This window comes from Capsella rubella, unplaced genomic scaffold, assembly GCF_000375325.1.
Source record: "Capsella rubella cultivar Monte Gargano unplaced genomic scaffold, Caprub1_0 scaffold_1, whole genome shotgun sequence".
Taxonomy (NCBI): domain Eukaryota; kingdom Viridiplantae; phylum Streptophyta; class Magnoliopsida; order Brassicales; family Brassicaceae; genus Capsella; species Capsella rubella.
Genome location: NW_006238923.1, coordinates 12,964,816 through 12,985,600, shown reverse-complemented (window position 1 = coordinate 12,985,600; position 20,785 = coordinate 12,964,816). Strand labels below are relative to the sequence as shown.

Below are 20,785 nucleotides of genomic sequence, written 5' to 3'. Positions count from 1 at the left end.
TGAATGAATCACTGATAAAATCTGTATTGTACAAAAACATTTTGTTTATCATGTAGAGAATTTTCTTTCTTTTCATTTGTGTTACACATAATACAAAACCCCTTAAAGCCAACAAATTGCAGGGAAAATGAGCTGTGACAGAATCTGAACTACAACCATGAAAAATGCAATGATAATTTTTCGATTACATATGCAATGGAGTTTCAATTTCAGAAAGGTTTGGAAAGTATATGAAACCAGAGAGTCTAGTTCCACTAGATGATGATCAATCTTGGTTTAAAGCTGCTTTCTGAAGAACAATACACCAATTGGACTTATCGTAAAATCTATCAACTATCATTGCATTGCCTACTCCAGATGCTAACCTGTGAAAGATGATTATTACCACATGTTAACAGTATTTAACAAACAAGACTAGCGATCTTCGAGAGAATCTATAGAAAAACCGGAAAGAAAATTTATCGATAAGACTCAAAAACCTTTCAAGTTCGCCTTCACTGAAGACGTGGTAGTATCTGTTGTACACAACAGCTCCTTTTCTATCGTCTTTCTTTGCAAGCCCGCTTGCAAGTGCAGATGCAGATGCACCACTCACTTCAGCACGGTGGTATGGTAAATGCCATGGAACAAAGTACTCTTGTTGACTCTTCTTCAGAGCCTCCAATGAATCTTGAACAGATTTTTCATCCTTTTGCTCTACTATGCTGGATTTGGTTTCTGGGATAATGCTCTCACCTTTGTGCTCTTTTGTACTCTCCTCGCTCTCTGGAATGCTCTCAAGACCGATGAACGGGCTGTTCTCAGCCTTTTGCTCCTTCGTACTGACCTCAGTCTCTGGAATACTCTCAAGACTGAAGAACGGGTTGTTCCTCACACGAGGGCTATTCATTGGACTACCAGGGCCGACCCATTCCTCAACATACTTTGCAGACAAGGGTGTCCATTTGGTAAGCAACGATGTGTCTTCCTGTTCCGCAGCCCAAACCGTAATGAGAACGAATCCCCCAGGCTTTACCACCCGAACCAATTCTTCAATAGCTTTCTTCCTTCTATTCTCTGTACTTAAATGATGCAAAACCGCTATCGATATCGCTGCATCACCAAACTCCTCTCTATAAGGAAGATTAACAGCATCTGCAACCAAAACCTCTTGCCCTTTATCCGAACAGATTTTAATCAACGGATGACTTATATCACAACCAATGAAGAAACAACTCGGGTTTAACCCCAAATACTTCCCATTCCCGCATCCAGCATCAAGAATCACAGATCCAGAAGGCAATGATTCAAGAAAGGCAGCAACTTTAGGCCACTTAGCAAACCTAGTAGAGCTAAAATGCGGAGCAATCGCATCATAAACCCGATGAACATACTTTTTCTCAATCTCAGGCGTCGATTTAACACTCAAAGACGACGACGAAACCTCGTTTTCTCTAATGGAAACAGATTCAATAACCTGAACTGCTTCTTCCTCTTCATCAGATGATGTTAACACCTCCCTAGGATCAGCTTTGACTTTGATATCTCGCATTCTACTTGAACCCACCGAATAAAAACCAAAACTTTGAAGATTTCGAGCTCTAATAGTTCTTAAAACATCCAAAATCATGAGCTAAGCAACCATGAATCTGTAGAAACAGAGTAACCAAACTCAATTAGCTCAATTCATCATCAAACCTAAGATTCGAAGTTCAGATTCAAGATCCTAGTAAGTGATTCAAAAGCTGAAAAAACGAATAAAAATTGAAACTTTATATAAGAAAGTGAGATAGACATGAGGAAGAAGAAGCTTACGAAGTCAAAGAAGAAACGTCGAGCAGAGGAAATGGATTTGGAAGTGTCGGTTTCGTGTGATCTGAAACGGAAGGTGGATTTTAGGGTTTTGGGAAGAGGAATTGACTGATATTATAGATTCAGTATTCCATATTTAAATATATTTATGACACTGAACCCATTATTTAGTTTTGATCAATCAAACCCATAATTTATCCTACTATTATAATTAAGAAGTACACGAAACTCAGCAATTTAAAAGTAAAAATTTACATTGAAATGCTATTAGCAATTTAGCATCCTCCTATATATTAAAAGATAATTACATATTTAATCATGAGTAAATAGCATCTACACCCACGTTCTCATAAAATATTCACCAACTAGATTCGGACCCGCGCTACAGCGCGGGGGAATGTTTTCGATTCATTGTTTATTGTATGTGTTATTATTTTGTTTATTTTAGTATCAACAATTATAATTTTGAAATATATATTTGATTTCAATTATTTGGGAAAAATGTGTATTCAGAAATGAAATACAATATTTAAATAAAACAAATAAAATAACGTATATTAAAAAAATACAAACTCACAATGTATATTGTGACGAACCAACCCGTAAAGATCCGTGTATTTTTATAAAGAATCATGAAAAATGAGTAATTATTTGAAAAATAGAAGTTTAATTAAATAAATATAATTGAATTACTCATAAAATGAGTATAATTGAAAAATGAGAAATTTTAAAGCCCTATAATATAGGAGTGTAATTAGTTTTTAAATTTGAAATAAAAGTTACGTCATAAAACTCAAATGTTCGTATGATAACAATCATAATTTTGATTTACTTAACTAACTTCCTAATAAGAAAAACTTATGGAGTATCCCTACATTAGTAAATTAGTAAAAGAGAAGTACAAAATGGAATACGAGTTGGGTCAAAATTAAAAAATTAACCCGATTTTAACAATTGGATACTTCAAAATTGGATATTAAATTGGGTTCAAATACATACATCGGATACTTCCCATTTCTAATTTTAGGATTGTATTATTTCCATAACTAATTATAGGATTTCCTAATATTTCTCTAACTAATTTATTATAATCTATTTAAAAAATTCTTATTCTTCTTTCACTTTTATTTGATCTTATTTTTAATTTATGATATTATACTATATAATATAAATATTTAATAAAAATTTAACTTTTTTTGCATATGTTGTAATTTTATTTTTTCAAAACGGACATATAATACTCAACTACACTCAGTTAAATATTTTGGACAATGGTTTAAAATCATTATAAGTATGACCAGTATTAAAATCATTGTTACATGAGCATATTTAATATTTCAAAAAGTTTCAAAATATTATAACTAAAACGTTTAAATATATGAATATTTTAGAATTTAAAATATTGAAACTATTTTTTTCCAATAAAATTAAAATGTAACATATTATAATCCGTTAAAAGTTATATATATGTAACTATTTCCTCTGCGCTGTAGCGCGGTTCCGAACCTAATACTCTTAGTAAATATAGTGATTTAGTTAATATAATATAAGGAATATTTTATGCTTAATATTCAGCTAAATATTTATATTTTATTTTATATTTTCAAAAGTACTTAAAAATAGTGTAGTATTTTTAAAATAATAAAATTGATTAATTAGTTATTATTATTGCTTCCCAAATAATAGTAATGATAATTTGTGTAATATTTTTTATATTAAAAAATTAGATGACATGAGCTCCCTAAATTTTGTCTTTCACCCCCCCCCCCTAAATTAATATAAAATTAGTGTATATGAGCTCCATAACTAATTTTGCATTAATTATGCTAATGTTAAAATAGTTTTCCATTTTTTATAAGTAATTCAAACTGATAAAGATATGGATTAATCTTGGAACCCCTTTCATATATTTTTATTGTGATTAAAATTTTTCATTTTACATATCAGGAAAGATAAAAAAATAATAATAATAAGGATCAAATATAATTATAAACATCACACTAATTCTTATTATTAAATTCGTTTTATAGTATATATATATTAAAATTTTATTTTATGATTTTAAGAAACATTTAACTATACCCAACTGATTATCATTTTTAATACCATTATCTATGTCGTTTTATGTGCATTTTTTATATTTGTTATACCAAATATTTTTAAAGTATGTTTTATATATATGTTTTTTTCGTTTGTTATATCAAATATTTTGTCTTATAAAAAATTGCAGAAGTAAAGATTAATATTGTAGAGCTCTGGAATATTTACGGTATTGTTTACATATTAGGATATTCTGTAAAGATTGAGAGGTTAGTCAATTATTTTGAAAAGTCGTTTAATATAAGCATTTAATATTGTTTTCCGTAAATAGATTTGTTAGCAATAACAAAGTATCCTAAATTAGTGGGATAGTAAATATGGCATCGAAGAGGCAATCTCGAAACCTATTAATGGCCAACACTTTTATGGAATGTCAATTTATTAACGGGTCATATCTATATCATAAATGTAATTCGTTTTCTAAGTATCCATTTAATCTAATCGGGTAATATTTTTAAAATTTTCTGAAATAACCCGACCCATGAAATTTTTGTACTTCTCTTTTACTAATATAGAGATACGTCCACTTTATGCTATTTCTATACTTTCTACATTCGAAATAAGAAATGACAAAGAAATCCTCTTCTAAGTTATAACTACTCTCATTCTTTTACTTTTCTTTTAACATTAAAATAAAAAGTAAAAAGAAAAATATATCTCTCAATTTCTAATATCTCTCTTTTATCTCGTTTCTTTTTGCTCCTATGTTTTTTATGTTATTCTTTCTTTAACTTTCTCTCCACCTTTCATATTTTACTACAAGAGATTCTCTCTTTTTCTCTCTTTTTCTCCCCCTTTTAATAACGATCACATGAACGTAACTTTTGATATAAGAGATTTAGAAAAATAATTAAATGTTGACAATTAGTTGGATGGTTTATAGTTCATGGTTTATGTTTACAATTTAGTATTTAGGGTTAGGGTTTTAGGATTTAAGACTTATGACTTAGGCTTTTTTTAGCTTGAACATCTTTCACAATAGTTATCTATGATATCATGTCTAGTACACATATTCTATATGGATAACTACTAGATGCTTATAAACTTGTGTATTGATATGTAACGATTACGTGATTCGCATGACCAAATAGACTACACCGTTTGGATAGTCACCAATGTTTAGACATATAATTTATTACTATCATCTTTTTTCAAACTTTCCTTACTCTAAAGACAACGACTTACACATTTTTGAACAAATTACAAAATATCTCCATCTGGACAAGTTTAAATGGATTCATAAATTATCATGGAAAATTTTATTTCTCGAACATAATGTACAGTTACTATGAACATTATGGACTTAATTCGATGGACATGGTGTGGATACTTTTTAGCAATTATAAAGCAAGTTCATACACTACAAAAAAGTGTGTTTTGTGTCATTTATTTTTAATATTTGCATTACTTATAATTGATGCAAATAAATTATACATCACTTATGTAAATGATTTAAACAATGGTGATGCAAATAATTTGCATCGGTTGAATATTTTTTTACATTGATTATTATAATCGATGTTATTATGTATCAGTTGAAAAAACACGATGCTAGTTTCATATCAATTATTATAAATGATCCTAGTATTTGCTACGCTTATAAGAATTGATGTTAATAATTTATATCAATTGTGAATAATTGATGTTAAGATTAGTGTCAGTTGTAAAAAGTGATTTAAATTATAATATCATTTAAACTAATCGATGTGCAATATTTTCACTGTTATCGATTTTCATAAATTATTTAAATAATTGTATTATTTTTGCACTTCTCAACCAGTTAGGCTCGTTAAAGCGAGCTTTAGCTATGCGAGCAATGCTAGATTTCTGGTCACGGATACTCTGAAAAGGCAAAATGTGATCCGACAAACTAAATCAAGAAATAAGGGAGAGAAGAAGAATCAAACTGTTCATAACAATTTTGACAACTCACAACATAAAACTGATCTTCAACTGGGAATCCAAAGTGGCTCCATTTCTTGATAAGGTAGTTGAGGATTAGGAATGGGTAAAATGTTATTAAAATCCCGAACTTACACATTTTGGCCATTTTAATCCTCTACTTTCATTGTGGCCATTAATATCATTGACTTCTCGTTAACGTTATTTTTAAATCACTATCTTCTGTTGATTGAGCCAAATTGAGCATGTCGTCAAATCAAATTCTCTAATAGAGGAGTCAACTGCCGTTTAGGATCGTTAATCGATCTCTGTTAAGTCGAGAAATGAGAATCACAAGAACAAACGACGTTGATTTGGGAACTTAGGCATTTCGCTTAAGGCAGCACGACGCCGTTTGTCCTTGTGATTCTCATTTTTCGACTTAACAGAGATCAATTAACGATCCTAAACAGCTGTTAACTCCTCTGTTAGAGAATTTGATTTGACGACATGCTCAATCTGGCTCAATCAACAGGCGATAGTGATTTAAAAATAACGTTAACGAGAAGTCTATGATTTTAATGGCCACAGTGAAAGTCGAGGATTAAAAGGGCCAAAATATGTAAGTTCGGGATTTTAATAACATTTTTCCCTTAGCTTATTAGTGTGGTTTGTGTTATTTACTTTTCAATCATTCATTTGACACTCTTTATTGAGAACTTTGGGTCTTCCCTAAAGCAGTTGAGGATTAGGCATTATCTTTTTCTTTCTTGTAATGCTCGTATATATCTCATTTTTGTTTTCATCGCCGAGTTTTTTTTTTATCTTTCTGTCAAACTCCAAAATACCAAGAGGATGAATTTTTCATTTCACTCATTCTAAAACGTGAGCCCATGGCTATTCTCCAATTAAAAAATGTTCCATGGCTAATTACTTAATTTTTGTCTAAAATTTGGCTATTCCCTAATATTACCCTTTATAAAAACATTATATAAATTCTGTAAAAAATAGTCCTACGATACACATATAGGGCTGGGCAAATTAAAAAAAAAAACCGAACCCGAATACCCAACCCGGAATGAAAAAACCGGTTCGGGTAGGGTACGGATATGTCTAAATAACCTTATTGGGTTTTATATTGGTAAACCCGTGGATTCGGGTTATGGTTAGGATAATATCCGTTATCCAAACGGGTACCCAGAAAACCTTACCAATATACAATTATCTAAAATATTATCAATAATTAACATTAATAGCTTTTAGTTATCCAAAATACCCAAATTAATCAAAATATCTCAAATTTATTTGTTACATATGTCAAAATTTAGCTAAATTTTTTTAATTTTAAAAGGTTTTTTTGGGTACCCGGTAATTTGGGTAGTAATCGGGTTCTGAAATTTGAAACTCAAACCAATCCGAACCCGAAAATACCTAAACCGAAACCGAACTAAAAGTGTAAAATTACCTAATGGGTTCTATTTTTCTAAGCCCATATAACCCGAACCCGACTCGAAAACCCGAATGCCCAGGCCTATATACATATGTATATGAATGGTAAATCAAAAACGATTATGAATAAGAAAATAACAAAAAATGTTATTTTAAATATATTTGAAATAAAATGTTCACATACAAGTTTACAATGGGTTAGATTCTAGTAAGGTTTGGTGAATCAGAAATTTGGAAATTGTCGGGTTTTCATCTTTATTTTCCCTATTTTTCTTTTAAAAATTTTGTATACAATACATTTCGTTATCTCTTTGCCTAAAGTATTTTGTGATTTCCTATATAATATTTAACATTCTAAACTTCAATCTCACGTGATCACAAAAAAACCCTAGTTAGGTTAGTTTCAGTTGCCTCCACATACGGTTCCCTGTTAAGTACGCTTCTTCTTGCATCTCTCTCTCTAGGTCTCTTTCAAATTCTTATAATCTGTGATTGTTTCATCTTTGCTTCACAGATAACACCACGTTATATAATGCTTGATACCAATCTATACCGAAACAATCCAGAGATCATCCGAGAGTCTCAGCTCCGGAGATTTGCTAGTGTAGAAGTTGTTGATGAGATAATCTTGCTCGACCAAGTATGGCGTAAGCGTATGTATCCTCTTCCTTTAACCCGCATCGATCCTCGTTTCTCTCCTTATAGGTTGATGAGAGCTTGACGCTATATAAAATTTCTATGTTTTCAGGGAAATATGAATATGATCGTGTCCGAACAGAGTTCAACAAGCTTAACAAGGCAGTGGCCAAGCTCAAAATTGTTAGTTTATCTTCATATTTGTACTGTTTTGGTACTGTCATATTAGTTTAGTACATGAACACTTAACAGTTGAGTTCTGTTTCATGTGTTCTTTTGTAATAGTCTGAACACTTAACAGTTGAGTTCTGTTTCATGTGCTCAAAATTGTTAGTTTATCTTCATATTATACTGTTTTGATGCTGTCAATATTAGTTTAGTACATGAACACTAACAGTTGAGTTCTGTTTCGTGTGTTCTTTTGTAATAGTCTGATGTGGATGCGACTGAGCAGATTCAGCAAGTAGAGATTATCAAACAAGAATCTACCAAGTGTGAGGCTATAGTTCGTGAAGCTTATGCTTCTTTGGAAGCTAAATTGAAGACACTAGGAAACCTCGTACATGACTCGGTTCCAATTAGTAACGATGAGGTTAGTTCCTAGTCTTTCTCACAAGGTGGTCTGAGATGGAGAGAGACTTAGAATAAGTGTGTTGGTTTTTGCTAAATGTGAAGGAACATAATCTCTTGATTAACGTCTCGGGTGAAAGGAGGTTTGCTTCGCCTGGCGAGGAGCTAAAACACCATGTGGATCTCGTTGAGCTTCTCGATATTGTAGATGCCAAAAGAGGTAGAAGTTTCAGGTTTTGTGCTTTTTGGTTTTCACATTGAAATGCTAAATTTTATGGCCTCATGATCAGGTGCTAAAATTTCTGGAGGAAGAGGATTTGTACTAAAAGGATTTGGTGTGCTCCTTAACCAAGCTCTTATCAACTATTCTTTAACTACCTTAACAAAGAAAGGTTTCACACCTATACAACCTAATTGTCTCATGATGAAGGAGGTCATGGCCAAGTGTGCACAATTGTCACAGTTTGATGAAGCACTCTACAAGGTAATATATATATATATATATATCTAATATTATAGTGTGAATATATAAACCACATTTGATAAAATGTTTTGTTTAGGTGACTGGTGATGGAGATGATGACAAATACCTTATTGCAACTTCTGAGCAACCTCTTTGTGCTTGCCATCAAGATGAATGGATTCATCGAACCGAGCTTCCTATAAGATATGCTGGTTACTCGACCTGCTTTAGAAAAGAAGCTAGTTCACATGGAAGAGATACGCTTGGCATTTTCCGTGTTCACCAGTTTGAGAAGGTTGAACAGTTTTGCATCACGGGTCCTGATGATTCGTGGGAAATGCTCGACGAGATGTTGAAGAACTCTGAAGAGTTCTACCAATCGGTATGTAAGAATTACAATGTTTTTAGTAGAGTTAGTTAACTTAACTTGAGGAGCAAGATATTAAATCTTACGCTCCAAGTTATCTCTAATATGTGTTTCTAATTAGCCAATGATATATTCCTCTGCAGCTTAAAATTCCATATCGAGTCGTGTCCGTGGTCTCTGGAGCTTTGAACGATGCAGCTGCAAAAAAGTATGACTTGGAAGGCTGGTTTCCTTCGTCAGGGACTTATAGGGAGCTTGTGTCCTGTTCTAACTGTACAGAGTATCAGTCACGAAGGCTTAACATCAGATACGGTTATAAAAAGGTATGCTCACTTCTTTGTGCTTCACTAGCAAGTATCTAGGATCTTGTGTAATTCTTTTTTCTTTCTTTTTATAATGCAGAGCAATGAGGAGACAAAGCAGTATGTGCATATGCTGAATTCGACTCTTTGCGCGACAGAGAGGACCATTTGCTGTATTCTTGAGAACTACCAGCGAGAGGATGGTGTGGACGTCCCTGAGGTTCTGCAACCATTCATGGGGGGAGTGACGTTTTTGCCTTTCAAGACTAAGGCCGCCAAGTTGTGTAAGACCAAAGGCAAACAAATCTAAAGAGTGATTGATATATATATATATATATGGAACTTGATAAATGCCACTCTATGTTGCTATTTCTTTAGTTACTATATAGTTTAGTCGAAACATTTATATCATGAAGCCTCCTTCTACCTTGTCCCAAACTTTCAAGTGTATTAATCTACCAGAATCTTCAATTCTCCCCCAAGAGAAGATATATGTTTTCTGCAAGTTATCTTAGGGAGTACAAACAGAAACTTTAAATACAAAGCATCAACTCTGTCCCAATTTGGCATCAGTGGAGTGTTGAATGGATTATTGTGCGGGCTAACAAATATAATGAGGAAGGAGATTTGATATCAGAGCAAATCCAAACAACATCTTTATTGGAAGCTAAACCTGTTTGATATCAACCCAGCACCTTTCGAATCGCATCCACCAGTTCTTCTCTTCTTGAAAGCTCCACCTGCGTCACGAATATTCACTCAGGGTGCCATATGAAAAAAACAAAAGTCAGGTTTCTCAGTTTTTCTAGTGTTTCATTTCATACCTTATTTAGAAGATTAGCAAGTCCCTGAGGTAGAGCCTGCAAATCCAACGAATTCCCAATCTCTGCAAGTTGATTCAGCAGTTTCTGCGCTCTCAACTCACACAACTTATGCTCGTAGTTACTAACATTGTCCTTCCATTTAAAGAACAGTTGGTCGTCTGTCCAAGCTTCTTCTTTTCCCTTTGCAATCTCGGAATTGCAGAACCAATCCTGAATCAAACCCATAGCAGATTTATATGATAACATGTCTCCAGAAGCTTTTCTTATGGTCTTCACAAGAGAACTCTCTGCAATTCTACGATAGAGCTTCTTATAGAAGAAGCTTCGCGAGCCGCTCCACTCCACAACACTTTTGATCACTCCTTTTGCCGCCATTCTCATGGAAGTGTCATGAAGTTCTGCAAATTTTGTGGCGATTTGGATATAAACTGGTAAAAGCTGCTTCTCTCGGGTTTTAATCTGTTTCTGCAGAAGCTTGATGTTTGCATAAGCCTCGTTTTGCTTGGCATCTTGGAGATTTGCTTTCAGAATAATTAGTTTCTGGTCCAACCTTCCCATGCACTCTAATAGCTCCTTTGTTCTAAATTTTATCTCTATCATTCCTTGAGGCTCAAGCACATTTCCACGAGCGGTTTCATCAGCATACATTTCAACAAAATCCGAATTTATCTGGCTATCAACAACAACCCACGCTCCACCTCGCAGTTCTCCCATCATTGGGATGTACACAAACACTGGCTGCCCATATGTTCTCAGATTTTCTACTATAGTTGAACCTGCCTGAAGTATTCCTTCGAAAAGATCTTTCTGCCCACCAGAAAATCCTCTCCAGTTTGCTAGGATAAACAATGGAAGCTGTTCCCGGTTGAAATCCATGAGTGCTTGAGCGGTCTTGGCTGCTGAGTCAGGAAACCAGACTTGCCCTGCTTGTGGAACCACTCTCTCATGAGAGTCTAACTGCCCTGGATCTGCCGGGATGATCTGCATTACAGTTTGTGTCTCGACCGCAACCACTCCTACAGGTATACCCCCCAGCTTGGCTCTACCAGTCACTACTGTCCTTGCCCAGCCTTCAAGAGTCTCAACAAAGCTATTTTTATCAAAGATACCACCAAGCCATTTACCAGTAATGTCATTGATCCCAGCAATAGCAGCTCGTGGATCACAAGAGTTTTCTGGGACATACTCTACAGTTCTCTCCGGTGGATCTAAAGGAGCAAGAACAGGAAGAGGGCCACCCATGTAAGCAGGAATGTAGCTCAGCCAGTTGAGAATTGCTTCTACACCTTCAAGATCATCTGAGACTGTAAGATGAACAACACCATTTGTCCCCATGATTTTAGAGCCCCCTAGTTGCATGTGAGAGCTATAGACTTCACGCCCAAGCAATTTATTAAGCGTAGAAAATCCGGTCAGGATGATTGGCTGGTCTACTCTCTGTATGCACCGCATGCCCAGACGGGCAAGGTAAGCACCGATTCCAACCGATCTTCCACTAACAAAGGTTAGCGTAAAAGTTTCGTTATACGCCCTTGAGTAAGCACCCGCTATTGCCCCACTGCCTGTCAAATTTTCAACTCCAATACCATCTTCTTTACCAACAACTGTATCTATCACCCACCTTGTTTCTCCACTAGGGAGCTTCACTTTGTGCGCAATGACAGATGATCCAATCCTTGCATAGTCTTCAGAGCTCAGGTATATATACTGAAAACCATTCTCAGGGGAAACTTCATCCGACCACCCAACTTTGAAGCAGGCTTTAACTTCTTCAGCCACACCAAGTCGGGCGCCAGAATTTGCAGCCAAGTAAATCAATGGAAGCTTCTGTGAACAAGCTAGTTCAGTCACAGCAAGGAAAAATGCGTCCTCTCTAGGACCAAAAGAACCAGCTTTGAATGTGACATCATTGGCTACTATGAGAAGTTTCCGTCCCATAGGAAATTCAGGAGTCGAAATCTCTAAGCTCCAAGCCACCATTCCACAGTCGTTAAGACCCGCTCGCCGTTCAACCGGAATAAGAGATGTATCTGAAGATCCTTCTGGTTTGGAGAATACAAGCTCTTTGACATTGATGAGAGTATTCTTGCATGGTTTCATAATTCCCTGGTGTTGTGATGCCCACAACAACTCCAACGCTGTCTCAAATAACTAAAGATACAAAAAAAAAAAAATAACTACATAAGCAGCCAAAATAGTAAATCTATGTGAAAATCTTCTGAATTCAGGCACTAACCAAGGGGAAGTCATAGCAATATGTAGTGTTACTCCTTCTTGCGACTAGACGTTTCCTGTCCAAATTATTCAGTGGTTTATACTGACCGTTGATTGGGGTTCCATGCAAAGGTCCCTTCTTGGTTATTGAATGGTAGATTAAACTCTCTCTCCCAGTAGCTTGCACTTCTCGGTATATCTGAAATGTCAAAACACAGGTTGTCAAATTGTGGAGAAGTGTACTCTCTGTATGATTTACACAGCCAAACATTTGTAAGCTGATATTACATGGATAGCGCATGTACGGCCTGTAACATTTGTAACCACGACCCTCCAAGCGCCAGTTGCTGGTCCCCCAGAGACCAACCACAGTCGCACTTCCCACTCGCAAACACCCAACCTGTGCATTGTCACTCCGATAGACCTATGTATCTCTCTTGTTGCTTCTTCTAAGATCATTTCAACTGTAGATTCTTCCTCCTCAGCATTCACTTCAACTCTCCTGTGACAAAATAAAGAAAATTTGTTACTATAAGTTCTGACACATCACAAATGATAATATGAAGAGACACACCCATAGCAACCTGGGGTGAGGAACAAGATCATCTATCTGCTGCTCAGGTAGTATGCACAAGAACATATGTGCGTGGTCTGGTTTCATGGCAGCATTATGTGCATTCCGTTCCAGTTCCTCCATGGCATTCATCAAAGACTTCAGAACGCATTTCGAAGTAAACGCCATGGAGAGCACTGTTTGGCTAAGTTGGTAGTCCTGCCCTTGGTGCGACATAAACCCATCGTTCAGTGTAGGTTCTCGAACCAGAGATCTAAGGAACATCCTTTTGATTGGCACTGGCTTGTCTGTAACAGTATACATATGCCATTGACGGTCTCTTGAGGGTGTATACTGTAAATTTGAGTACCCTTTTAGCTTATCCTGCATCAGACAAACAATAAACAAATCATTTCAATTAATGCAAAATGCTGTAAAACAAGAAATTAGATTTCACCATCATGGTCATACCAATTCAAAGTATATGTATAGAGGAGGTTCAAGATGTTGCAGCAACGGCTCTTCTAAATAATACTGTTTATCCATTGACAAATGAAAAGAATGTCTTATGGGTGGTCGTCCTTCATCTCGCTGAATTATACAGCTGATTACACCAACACCGGCAGAACAGAGGCTCGAACTCACTTCTTCCTCTTTAAGAATTTTGGCCAGCTTATTTACACTCTCCTGAGCTTGGTCCTCGTCCCTACTGAGACAAACAAACCAGAGATGATAACAGATTAGCCAGACACTACATTACCAAACTAGTTTTAGCTGCATTAAGTACCTGTCCTGAAGCAGACTCATCTGATTGTTGATGCCCACAATAGCAATGTGCATCATATTGCCAGATAAAGGATCTCCGGCAGTTTCATAGTCGTTGTGGTTTGTTTCTCGCAATGCTGCACTTATTATACTTGGCAGAAACTCTAGCGATTTGATTATAACCATAGCCCCCCGTTTTTTCTTACGACGCTTCTCAAGAAATACTTTTTCAGATGTTTCGTCATCGTCTAAGCCAATGTTTTTTCTTTCCATGTTCTCCTCTAGGAACTCCCAGGAAGCAATAAGACCAGAACGGTGCCACTGCATCCTAATGCTTTCTTTAACGACATAGGGCTGATGACAAGAGTTGAAATAAAATGAAGTCAAGATTGCTTATGTCTAATAAATTGCAGTCCAAAAAGAATTTTGAATAATAAGGGCGTGGAAGAATGAACTTGAACCTGGTATAATCTGAGAATATAAGTCTCAATAACCCGTCTTTGAAGCGTGTGATCGCTATGGTCAAATAATCCCACGAGAGCGTCTTCAACAGCTAAAGATGTGCTCACAAGATCTTCCATCCTTTCACTAATGGCAATTTTCCTCTCGGGAGTAACCATATTTTCTCCATCCTCGGTAAACATTTCTAATTCTGAAAGGCTTCTAGCAATGTTTGAACGAAGTTCACTTAGTTTTGTCTGTTCAAGTAATTGACTCGCCTTGAGTGCCAACTACACACACAAAACTGATCATCAGCCGACGAATGTCAACAACATTACCATAAAACATAAATGAAATACCACACGTACCTCAGAGTAATTAGTATGGGTCAGTGTTGAGAATCGGATAAGTTTATCTCTGTATTCAGCAGGGCTAGGGTAAACAAGCTGCTCCATGAGTTGAAGAACAAGTTTGTTTTTGTTTTTTATGCCCTGAAAAAAAAAAAAAATGAGCATACCAGGTTATTAACATAGAAATGAAGACAAAGGAAACTTGGTGTGTGAAAGATAATCACCAACCTGGTGTGAAAGCACGATATCGACAATCTTTAATAGATCTTTCTTGTTTGGCTGACGCATGTGTTCTATAACATCAGCCTTTTAAGAAGATAAAAAACTTGTCAAGACTCCTCGCACATAACTGGTAACAACAAACCCGTTTGACAACAAGTGAACCATATATTACCAGCATGTTATCATTGAATAATTCTTCTACTGATAGATATTCTTCAAAGAGGGAATGAACAATGACACGGGTATGACTTTCTCTACCACCTTCATAAGACTTCACCAGGCTCATCAATGGTTGAACGAGCCGTTCAAGGGCACCTCTCTCTTTGTCATCACAAGATAATAAATGAGCCTGTTGCAAAAAGTGGTTCGAAAAGAAAGCACTTCAGAGAATAAAATACAGAACAGTAGGTCACAAATGTAAGAAACAGTAGGTTAAATAATCACCTCAAGAATGTCTTTTAAGATTTTAGCAGGGAAGTCTATGGTCAGGGGATTCTTGGAGACTATCTCAAATTCCTTGTAATTTGATTCTAGCTGAAAAAGATATACAAAAGAAAAGCATTAAGAGACTTGAAACTCAAAACAAGATCAGAGGAAACTAAAACGAATTATGAATAGTTTACAAGTGTATGTACCATGTTCCTAAGATCTCTAGGTATTCGTGTTGCTAGAACAGCAAAGCACTCTTGCCACTGAAGAAATGGCAGTTCAGGGCTATCAAGGCAATTAAGCAAATCCTGAACAACCTGCAAAAATTTGAGCAATTTCAGAGTCAAATGAGCTGATAGAAAATTTGGATGCAAATAGGAAAAACATATACTTTTACCTCATCTACGTTATGCCCATATCCAGCAAGAATCATGCTAGCAGCATGTAAAGTTGTAGCACATCTCTGATGAACTTTGCCGGAGATTGCCGTTGGAAGCCCTAATCTTGGGAAACTTCCACGGAAGGGTTCGGCATTTCTTACAGCAGAAGGATCATCAAGATCAAGCTTGGCTATAAGTTCACCAGCCTGTTAAGAAAATAATGGATGGGCTAATCAATGTCGACAAAACTGTAGGAAACTAATATTTGTTTAGCAAAACAGTGGTTTTTAACCTGCATGGCTTGTCCTTCAGACATTTTGAAATGGATAACTCCTGAAGCAGGTGAAAGAAGTGGCATGCACATCTTCATGACCTCAACTTCGGCATAAGGCGTATCAGAGTCAATATTGCTGTTGTCTGAAACCAAATACCTCAGCAACTTGCTCGGTGTCTCAGCCATCAACTTCGAAGGATCGTGATCATTCTGAATAAGCCAAAATTGACAGACAACTTAAAGCTAAAGATGACTTCAGAAAAATGTGAAGTAATATAGAAAAGTAAAACTTAAAAGTTCAGTGGAAACCTGTAGTAAACAAGTTCTTCCGTCAATGAGAAGACGAGTTCCTGCAGCTTCTTCCTCTGCATATATCACATGGCTTTTACCATCCAGCTACAATGACAGTGACAACCAGAAACTGAATTGAGATTCTCATCCAGTTTTTATGCTGACACATGTATATCCCAGTCTTGTAGTATAGAACAAAAGCTGAATACTTGCCTGCATCAACAGACCTCCATCACGTAGAGTGTGTATTTCTGCTACAACTTCTGAGTTGTTCATTCTTAGCCTGTAGGTTCCTGATCCACCCCAGACTACAACAATCTAGAAACAATTATGTTCAGGTTATTAAGCCTCAGGTACAACAGCTTCGGTGCAAAAATAATACGGCAAGAGCAAAAGAAGAGATGCAGAGAATTAAAATTTTGATAGTAGGTGCATACCGTATATTTTCTTCCTTCAATATTCAGTGACACTTGAGAATCCACAAGAGATATATGCTGCAAGTTAAGAGAGATAAAGTAAGCTACGGGATCATTACGAGAAAGACAAAAGAGAGCACTGATATTGGCGTACCTTTGGGGGAATTTGCCCCTTTTCTAGATAACCAACGTAATCCGAAACCACAGCAGCACTATTCGTTGATGCTTTCTGGGAAAATAGTAAACCCCTTCACCAGATAGAAACTTTTCAAGACATATAGAACTCTGAGAAAGAGGGTCTTACATAAAGAGCCCCGCCGACAACTGAGAGATACCATGGAGGCCTCTCTGCTCTGACCCGCATAGCAATCCTACTGTCCAACCAACCAGTGTGTATTTTGTTCTCCCGATAATCAGAAGCCTGTTAACAATCGAAATGATCTTGTCACGATACATTGCAAACACAGAGTATAACTATTTTATGTAGAAATCAGGAAGCATACATGTAGAAGGTCGATCGTGTAGTCAACGTTAGTCCTAATTTCTCCACGAATTTGAATTTCTTTCAGCGCAAGAACCATATTTGCTATTGCCATGGCTCTGGATTCACCAAATGCAAAGACATGTCCTGAATAGAAGATTAAAGGTAAATTTAATTTGTAAAACTTAAGAAAAGAACACTCTACCAGCCCATATATTTCATTTAACTTACCAAACTGAGAATCTGAGAACTCGTGGATGCCTCCACCAGACTGTAAGGATAACAAAAGTCGTAAAATTTAAGACATAGCGAAACACGTAATACCGCAGAGCAGTTATAGATATAACTACCTTGACAGAGAAGTACGCCCACACATTTATCTTGCTCTTAAAACTCAGTTCCTGTTGCAAGTAAAAGTATTATCCCTACAGAGTTCTCAAAGAATATAACATCAAATCTGCACTCACGGTTATTAATACTACCTCTATTTTACCACTGGTGGGTTTGAACCCGTCATCAGGATCCTCGCTTGTCACACGCACAGCGACACAATGACCTTTTGGCCTTACAGACTCAGCTTCACCAAAATCAAAAGGGAAGGCTAACACAGATGTGTTTCTCCAAGAATCACAGCTTCCACCATGTTTTATACCATAGAACCGTCTTATCTCTAACAAAACCAAAAGTAACCAGACAGTACATCACATAAGCATATAGATTATAGACAAGACAAGAAAAGAAACCGCTGCCTCGGGATACAGGACATACCCGGGATTTGCCAGAGAGGAATCCCCATCCCCACAGCAACTTGAGCAGCAGGAAGGTTTATCTCAGCAATCCACTCAGTTACAGGATGCTCAACCTAACCAACAAACATCAACAAGTCTTCAACTTTCAAGTCCTAACCTTTCAATTAAAAGATTCAAAAACAAAAATGTAGCTCTACTAGTATGAAAGCAACCTGTAAACGAGGGTTAAGCTCCAAGAAGTAGTACTCCCCAGTGTCCATACTATAGAGATACTCAACAGTAGCAGCTCCAACATAGTTAACACTCTTAGCCAATCTTCTAGCTGCTTGCTCAAGTTTCTTTACTGTTTCTTGCGGAGCCACAGTGATTGGTCCTTCCTCTATGATCTATCATACAACAAACCATACAAAGATTATAGAAATTGAAATACTTTATGAGAATAAAGTATACAATTTTGGTTCGTCGCAATTGAGTTTGTATGGGAATGTTCAAAAATCCAAACTTTATAACAGAGTTGGGTTGTGTTTGAGCAACTCTATTGAGTTTATGGGAAAAATGTTCATCATCGTCTCCGATGGTTTTATGGAAGTGTGTCGGAAACATTCCATAGCTAAAATCTAGAAAGCTCACTCACTCAAATACAGAGATTTTGGGCAGATTAAGAGAAATGCTTTAAAGTTTGAAACTTTTTTATGTTTGTTCTCAAAGGAGGAGGAGAGTGTATATGTATAATCGTCTACGGGAAGGTACACCAAAACATAGTATAAGGAGGAGTCGCATAAGTCAATGACAAGAAATTTGCACACCAAGTGTTTGATGAATTGCTTCTAAAAGAGTACCTTGTAAAATAAAGTACCTAAGCTTGAAAATGAACAAGACAAGCTCATTGGAACAAGGATCACTAAGAGCCAAGATAAGAAGTAATGTTGTGTTATACTCGTTTTTGCAAAAATTAGTGGTTTTAAGTTCAGAAATGGTCAATTAGGACAAAGAGTATGTGGACAAGTTCAAGAAGGAATTCAAGATTTTGTACTTGAGCTTCAGGACAAGCTTGAATATCACAAGAAGGGTCTGTGAGCATTTCTTAGTTTGGGAAGCCTTTGGCTTAGGGAAAGAGTTAGAGAATACTTTAGATTTAATTGTTCTTGTTGTTGATTGTTGAGTAATAAAAAGAGAGGTATGATCAAATAACAAACCTTTTGGTGTCTTCTTTGGACACTACAATCACGGCTATGCAAAGCTGATACGTTTCCATATTGGTCACAGAGTAGCTGGACCTCTAAATGCCGACTCTATTACAAATTACAAAAGAACAGCCATGTTTTACTGTGTGTATGTCTCTGCTATTGTAAGATCAAAAGATATTGTTAAGTATCCATACCTCTGAAGCAACCTTCATTATGAATATCGGCGAGCCAGGGACCTCACCTTGAACTTGCTTGAATAGAGTTCTAACCTCATCATCATTATGAACCTAAAACATGTAAAAACCATACTTATTAGAGTAGAATTCATACTTAGTTTACATCTAAAAGGCATGTATCTAAACAAACTGACCTTCCTAATGCCTTTACCGCCACCACCCCACGATGCTTTGATCATTGCCGGGTAACCAACAACTTGACAACTAGCAATTGCTTCTTCAGTTGTGTAGACACAAGCTTTCCTATAGATTTCCTCGGGGATCGTTACCAAGCTGCTCCCGGGTGGTATATTAACCTGAAAACATGAGAATTCATTACTTTTTGAACAACTCTCTGGTAAAGAAGCTCAGCTTCAAAGGAAATAACTTTTACTTACATGAGAACCACTCCATGGCAGAGTAGGTACATCAGCAGCTTGTGCAATCAATGATGAACCAATCTTATCACCTAATGCCACCATTGATGCAGCAGAAGGACCAAGAAATATGATTCCTTTTGCCTTCAAAGCATCAGGTAACTCAGGGTTTTCAGATGCATGACCCCAACCAGGCCAAACCGCATCCACACTCGCTGCCTCGGCCATCTGCACTAAGTAATTAGACAAATATGAATAAACAATAACAACTAATCATTAGTATATTTCCAAAATTCCACATTCACCTCTACAATAAGCTGAACATTAGCATAATTGTGATTGTTAGTTCCTCCCGGAACCTCAACAAACTGATCAGCTATTCTGATATGCTCCGCGTTGATCCTCATGTCTTCAGGAGTTGCCATGGCCACCAACAATATAGCTTTTTCAGTACCAAATGTTTGGTAAGCCCATGTTCTGATACTGCGTATAAACTTCACTGCAGCCATTCCATTGGTAGCAACCAAAATACTATGGATTGGTCTTTTCCCACCAAGAGCCTTACAGAACTCATCAACTTCAGACACCTTCACATCATTTCCACTTGGTACAACAGCACTTTCATCCGATCCACTCGGTAAAACTGTGCTTTGAGCTTCAGATATGTCTGTAAAACAGCCATAAGCAGACATGAATGAATCAACTGTACAAAGAACTGTAATGGGAGAATCAGAAACAGGATCTTGAACAACAAATAACAATAACCATTTTCCCAGAACAAGGTTGGATCAGTGCTGTTGGCATTGTTTCTTGCTAAACAAACCAGAGGAAACTGTTGTTTGGTCCGAGACAAAACTGTCGTAGAGCTTACTCCTTTGAAAGTTCTCAGACTACTTCCCAGCTTCACAGTCGTTGGAAACTCTCTGTCAATGGAACTTGCACCACCACCAACTGTTGTGATCCATGGAGAAACATTCGTGAGGCTAATCGGATCAGAACCTCCATTACCGGTAGAACACGAAGAAACCAAAGCTCTCATCTCCATTTTCTCACAAAAC

The 20,785-nt window shown here is 36.4% G+C and overlaps 3 protein-coding genes across 4 annotated transcripts; 1 reads left to right on the top strand and 2 right to left on the bottom strand.

Annotated features, from left to right (window-relative positions):
* Positions 1-12: 12 nt before the first annotated feature.
* On the bottom strand, positions 13-1,885 carry LOC17897569 (alkylated DNA repair protein alkB homolog 8). Its single transcript, XM_006307616.2, has 3 exons — positions 1,795-1,885; positions 480-1,628; positions 13-365 (listed from the first exon to the last, which is right to left on the bottom strand). Exons 2-3 carry the CDS (start codon positions 1,607-1,609, stop codon positions 266-268), a joined length of 1,230 nt encoding a protein of 409 aa, XP_006307678.1. The 5' UTR covers positions 1,610-1,628; positions 1,795-1,885; the 3' UTR covers positions 13-265.
* A 5,868-nt stretch (positions 1,886-7,753) lies between these two features.
* On the top strand, positions 7,754-9,869 carry LOC17899417 (serine--tRNA ligase, cytoplasmic). Its single transcript, XM_006306243.1, has 8 exons — positions 7,754-7,874; positions 7,970-8,040; positions 8,288-8,449; positions 8,533-8,647; positions 8,718-8,911; positions 8,988-9,272; positions 9,401-9,580; positions 9,660-9,869. The coding sequence occupies exons 1-8, from the start codon at positions 7,754-7,756 to the stop codon at positions 9,867-9,869; spliced, it is 1,338 nt and encodes a 445-aa protein (XP_006306305.1).
* A 185-nt stretch (positions 9,870-10,054) lies between these two features.
* On the bottom strand, positions 10,055-20,772 carry LOC17899993 (acetyl-CoA carboxylase 1). Of its 2 annotated transcripts, none has more exons than XM_006306509.2 (32): positions 20,493-20,772; positions 20,033-20,394; positions 19,749-19,955; positions 19,506-19,667; positions 19,330-19,422; positions 19,145-19,240; positions 18,161-18,334; positions 17,968-18,061; positions 17,682-17,869; positions 17,550-17,600; positions 17,431-17,470; positions 17,222-17,346; positions 17,023-17,139; positions 16,873-16,947; positions 16,740-16,796; positions 16,516-16,620; positions 16,321-16,407; positions 16,030-16,221; positions 15,755-15,943; positions 15,564-15,674; positions 15,373-15,462; positions 15,101-15,277; positions 14,935-15,012; positions 14,725-14,847; positions 14,377-14,646; positions 13,938-14,269; positions 13,622-13,859; positions 13,182-13,534; positions 12,886-13,099; positions 12,620-12,796; positions 10,384-12,534; positions 10,055-10,299 (listed from the first exon to the last, which is right to left on the bottom strand). In XM_006306509.2, the coding sequence occupies exons 1-32, from the start codon at positions 20,770-20,772 to the stop codon at positions 10,243-10,245; spliced, it is 7,065 nt and encodes a 2,354-aa protein (XP_006306571.1). In that variant the 3' UTR covers positions 10,055-10,242. The 2 variants fall into 2 exon arrangements, with proteins under 2 accessions (XP_006306571.1, XP_006306570.1); XM_006306508.2 differs by having other exon boundaries at positions 13,622-13,856.
* Between the last annotated feature and the right edge of the window lie 13 nt (positions 20,773-20,785).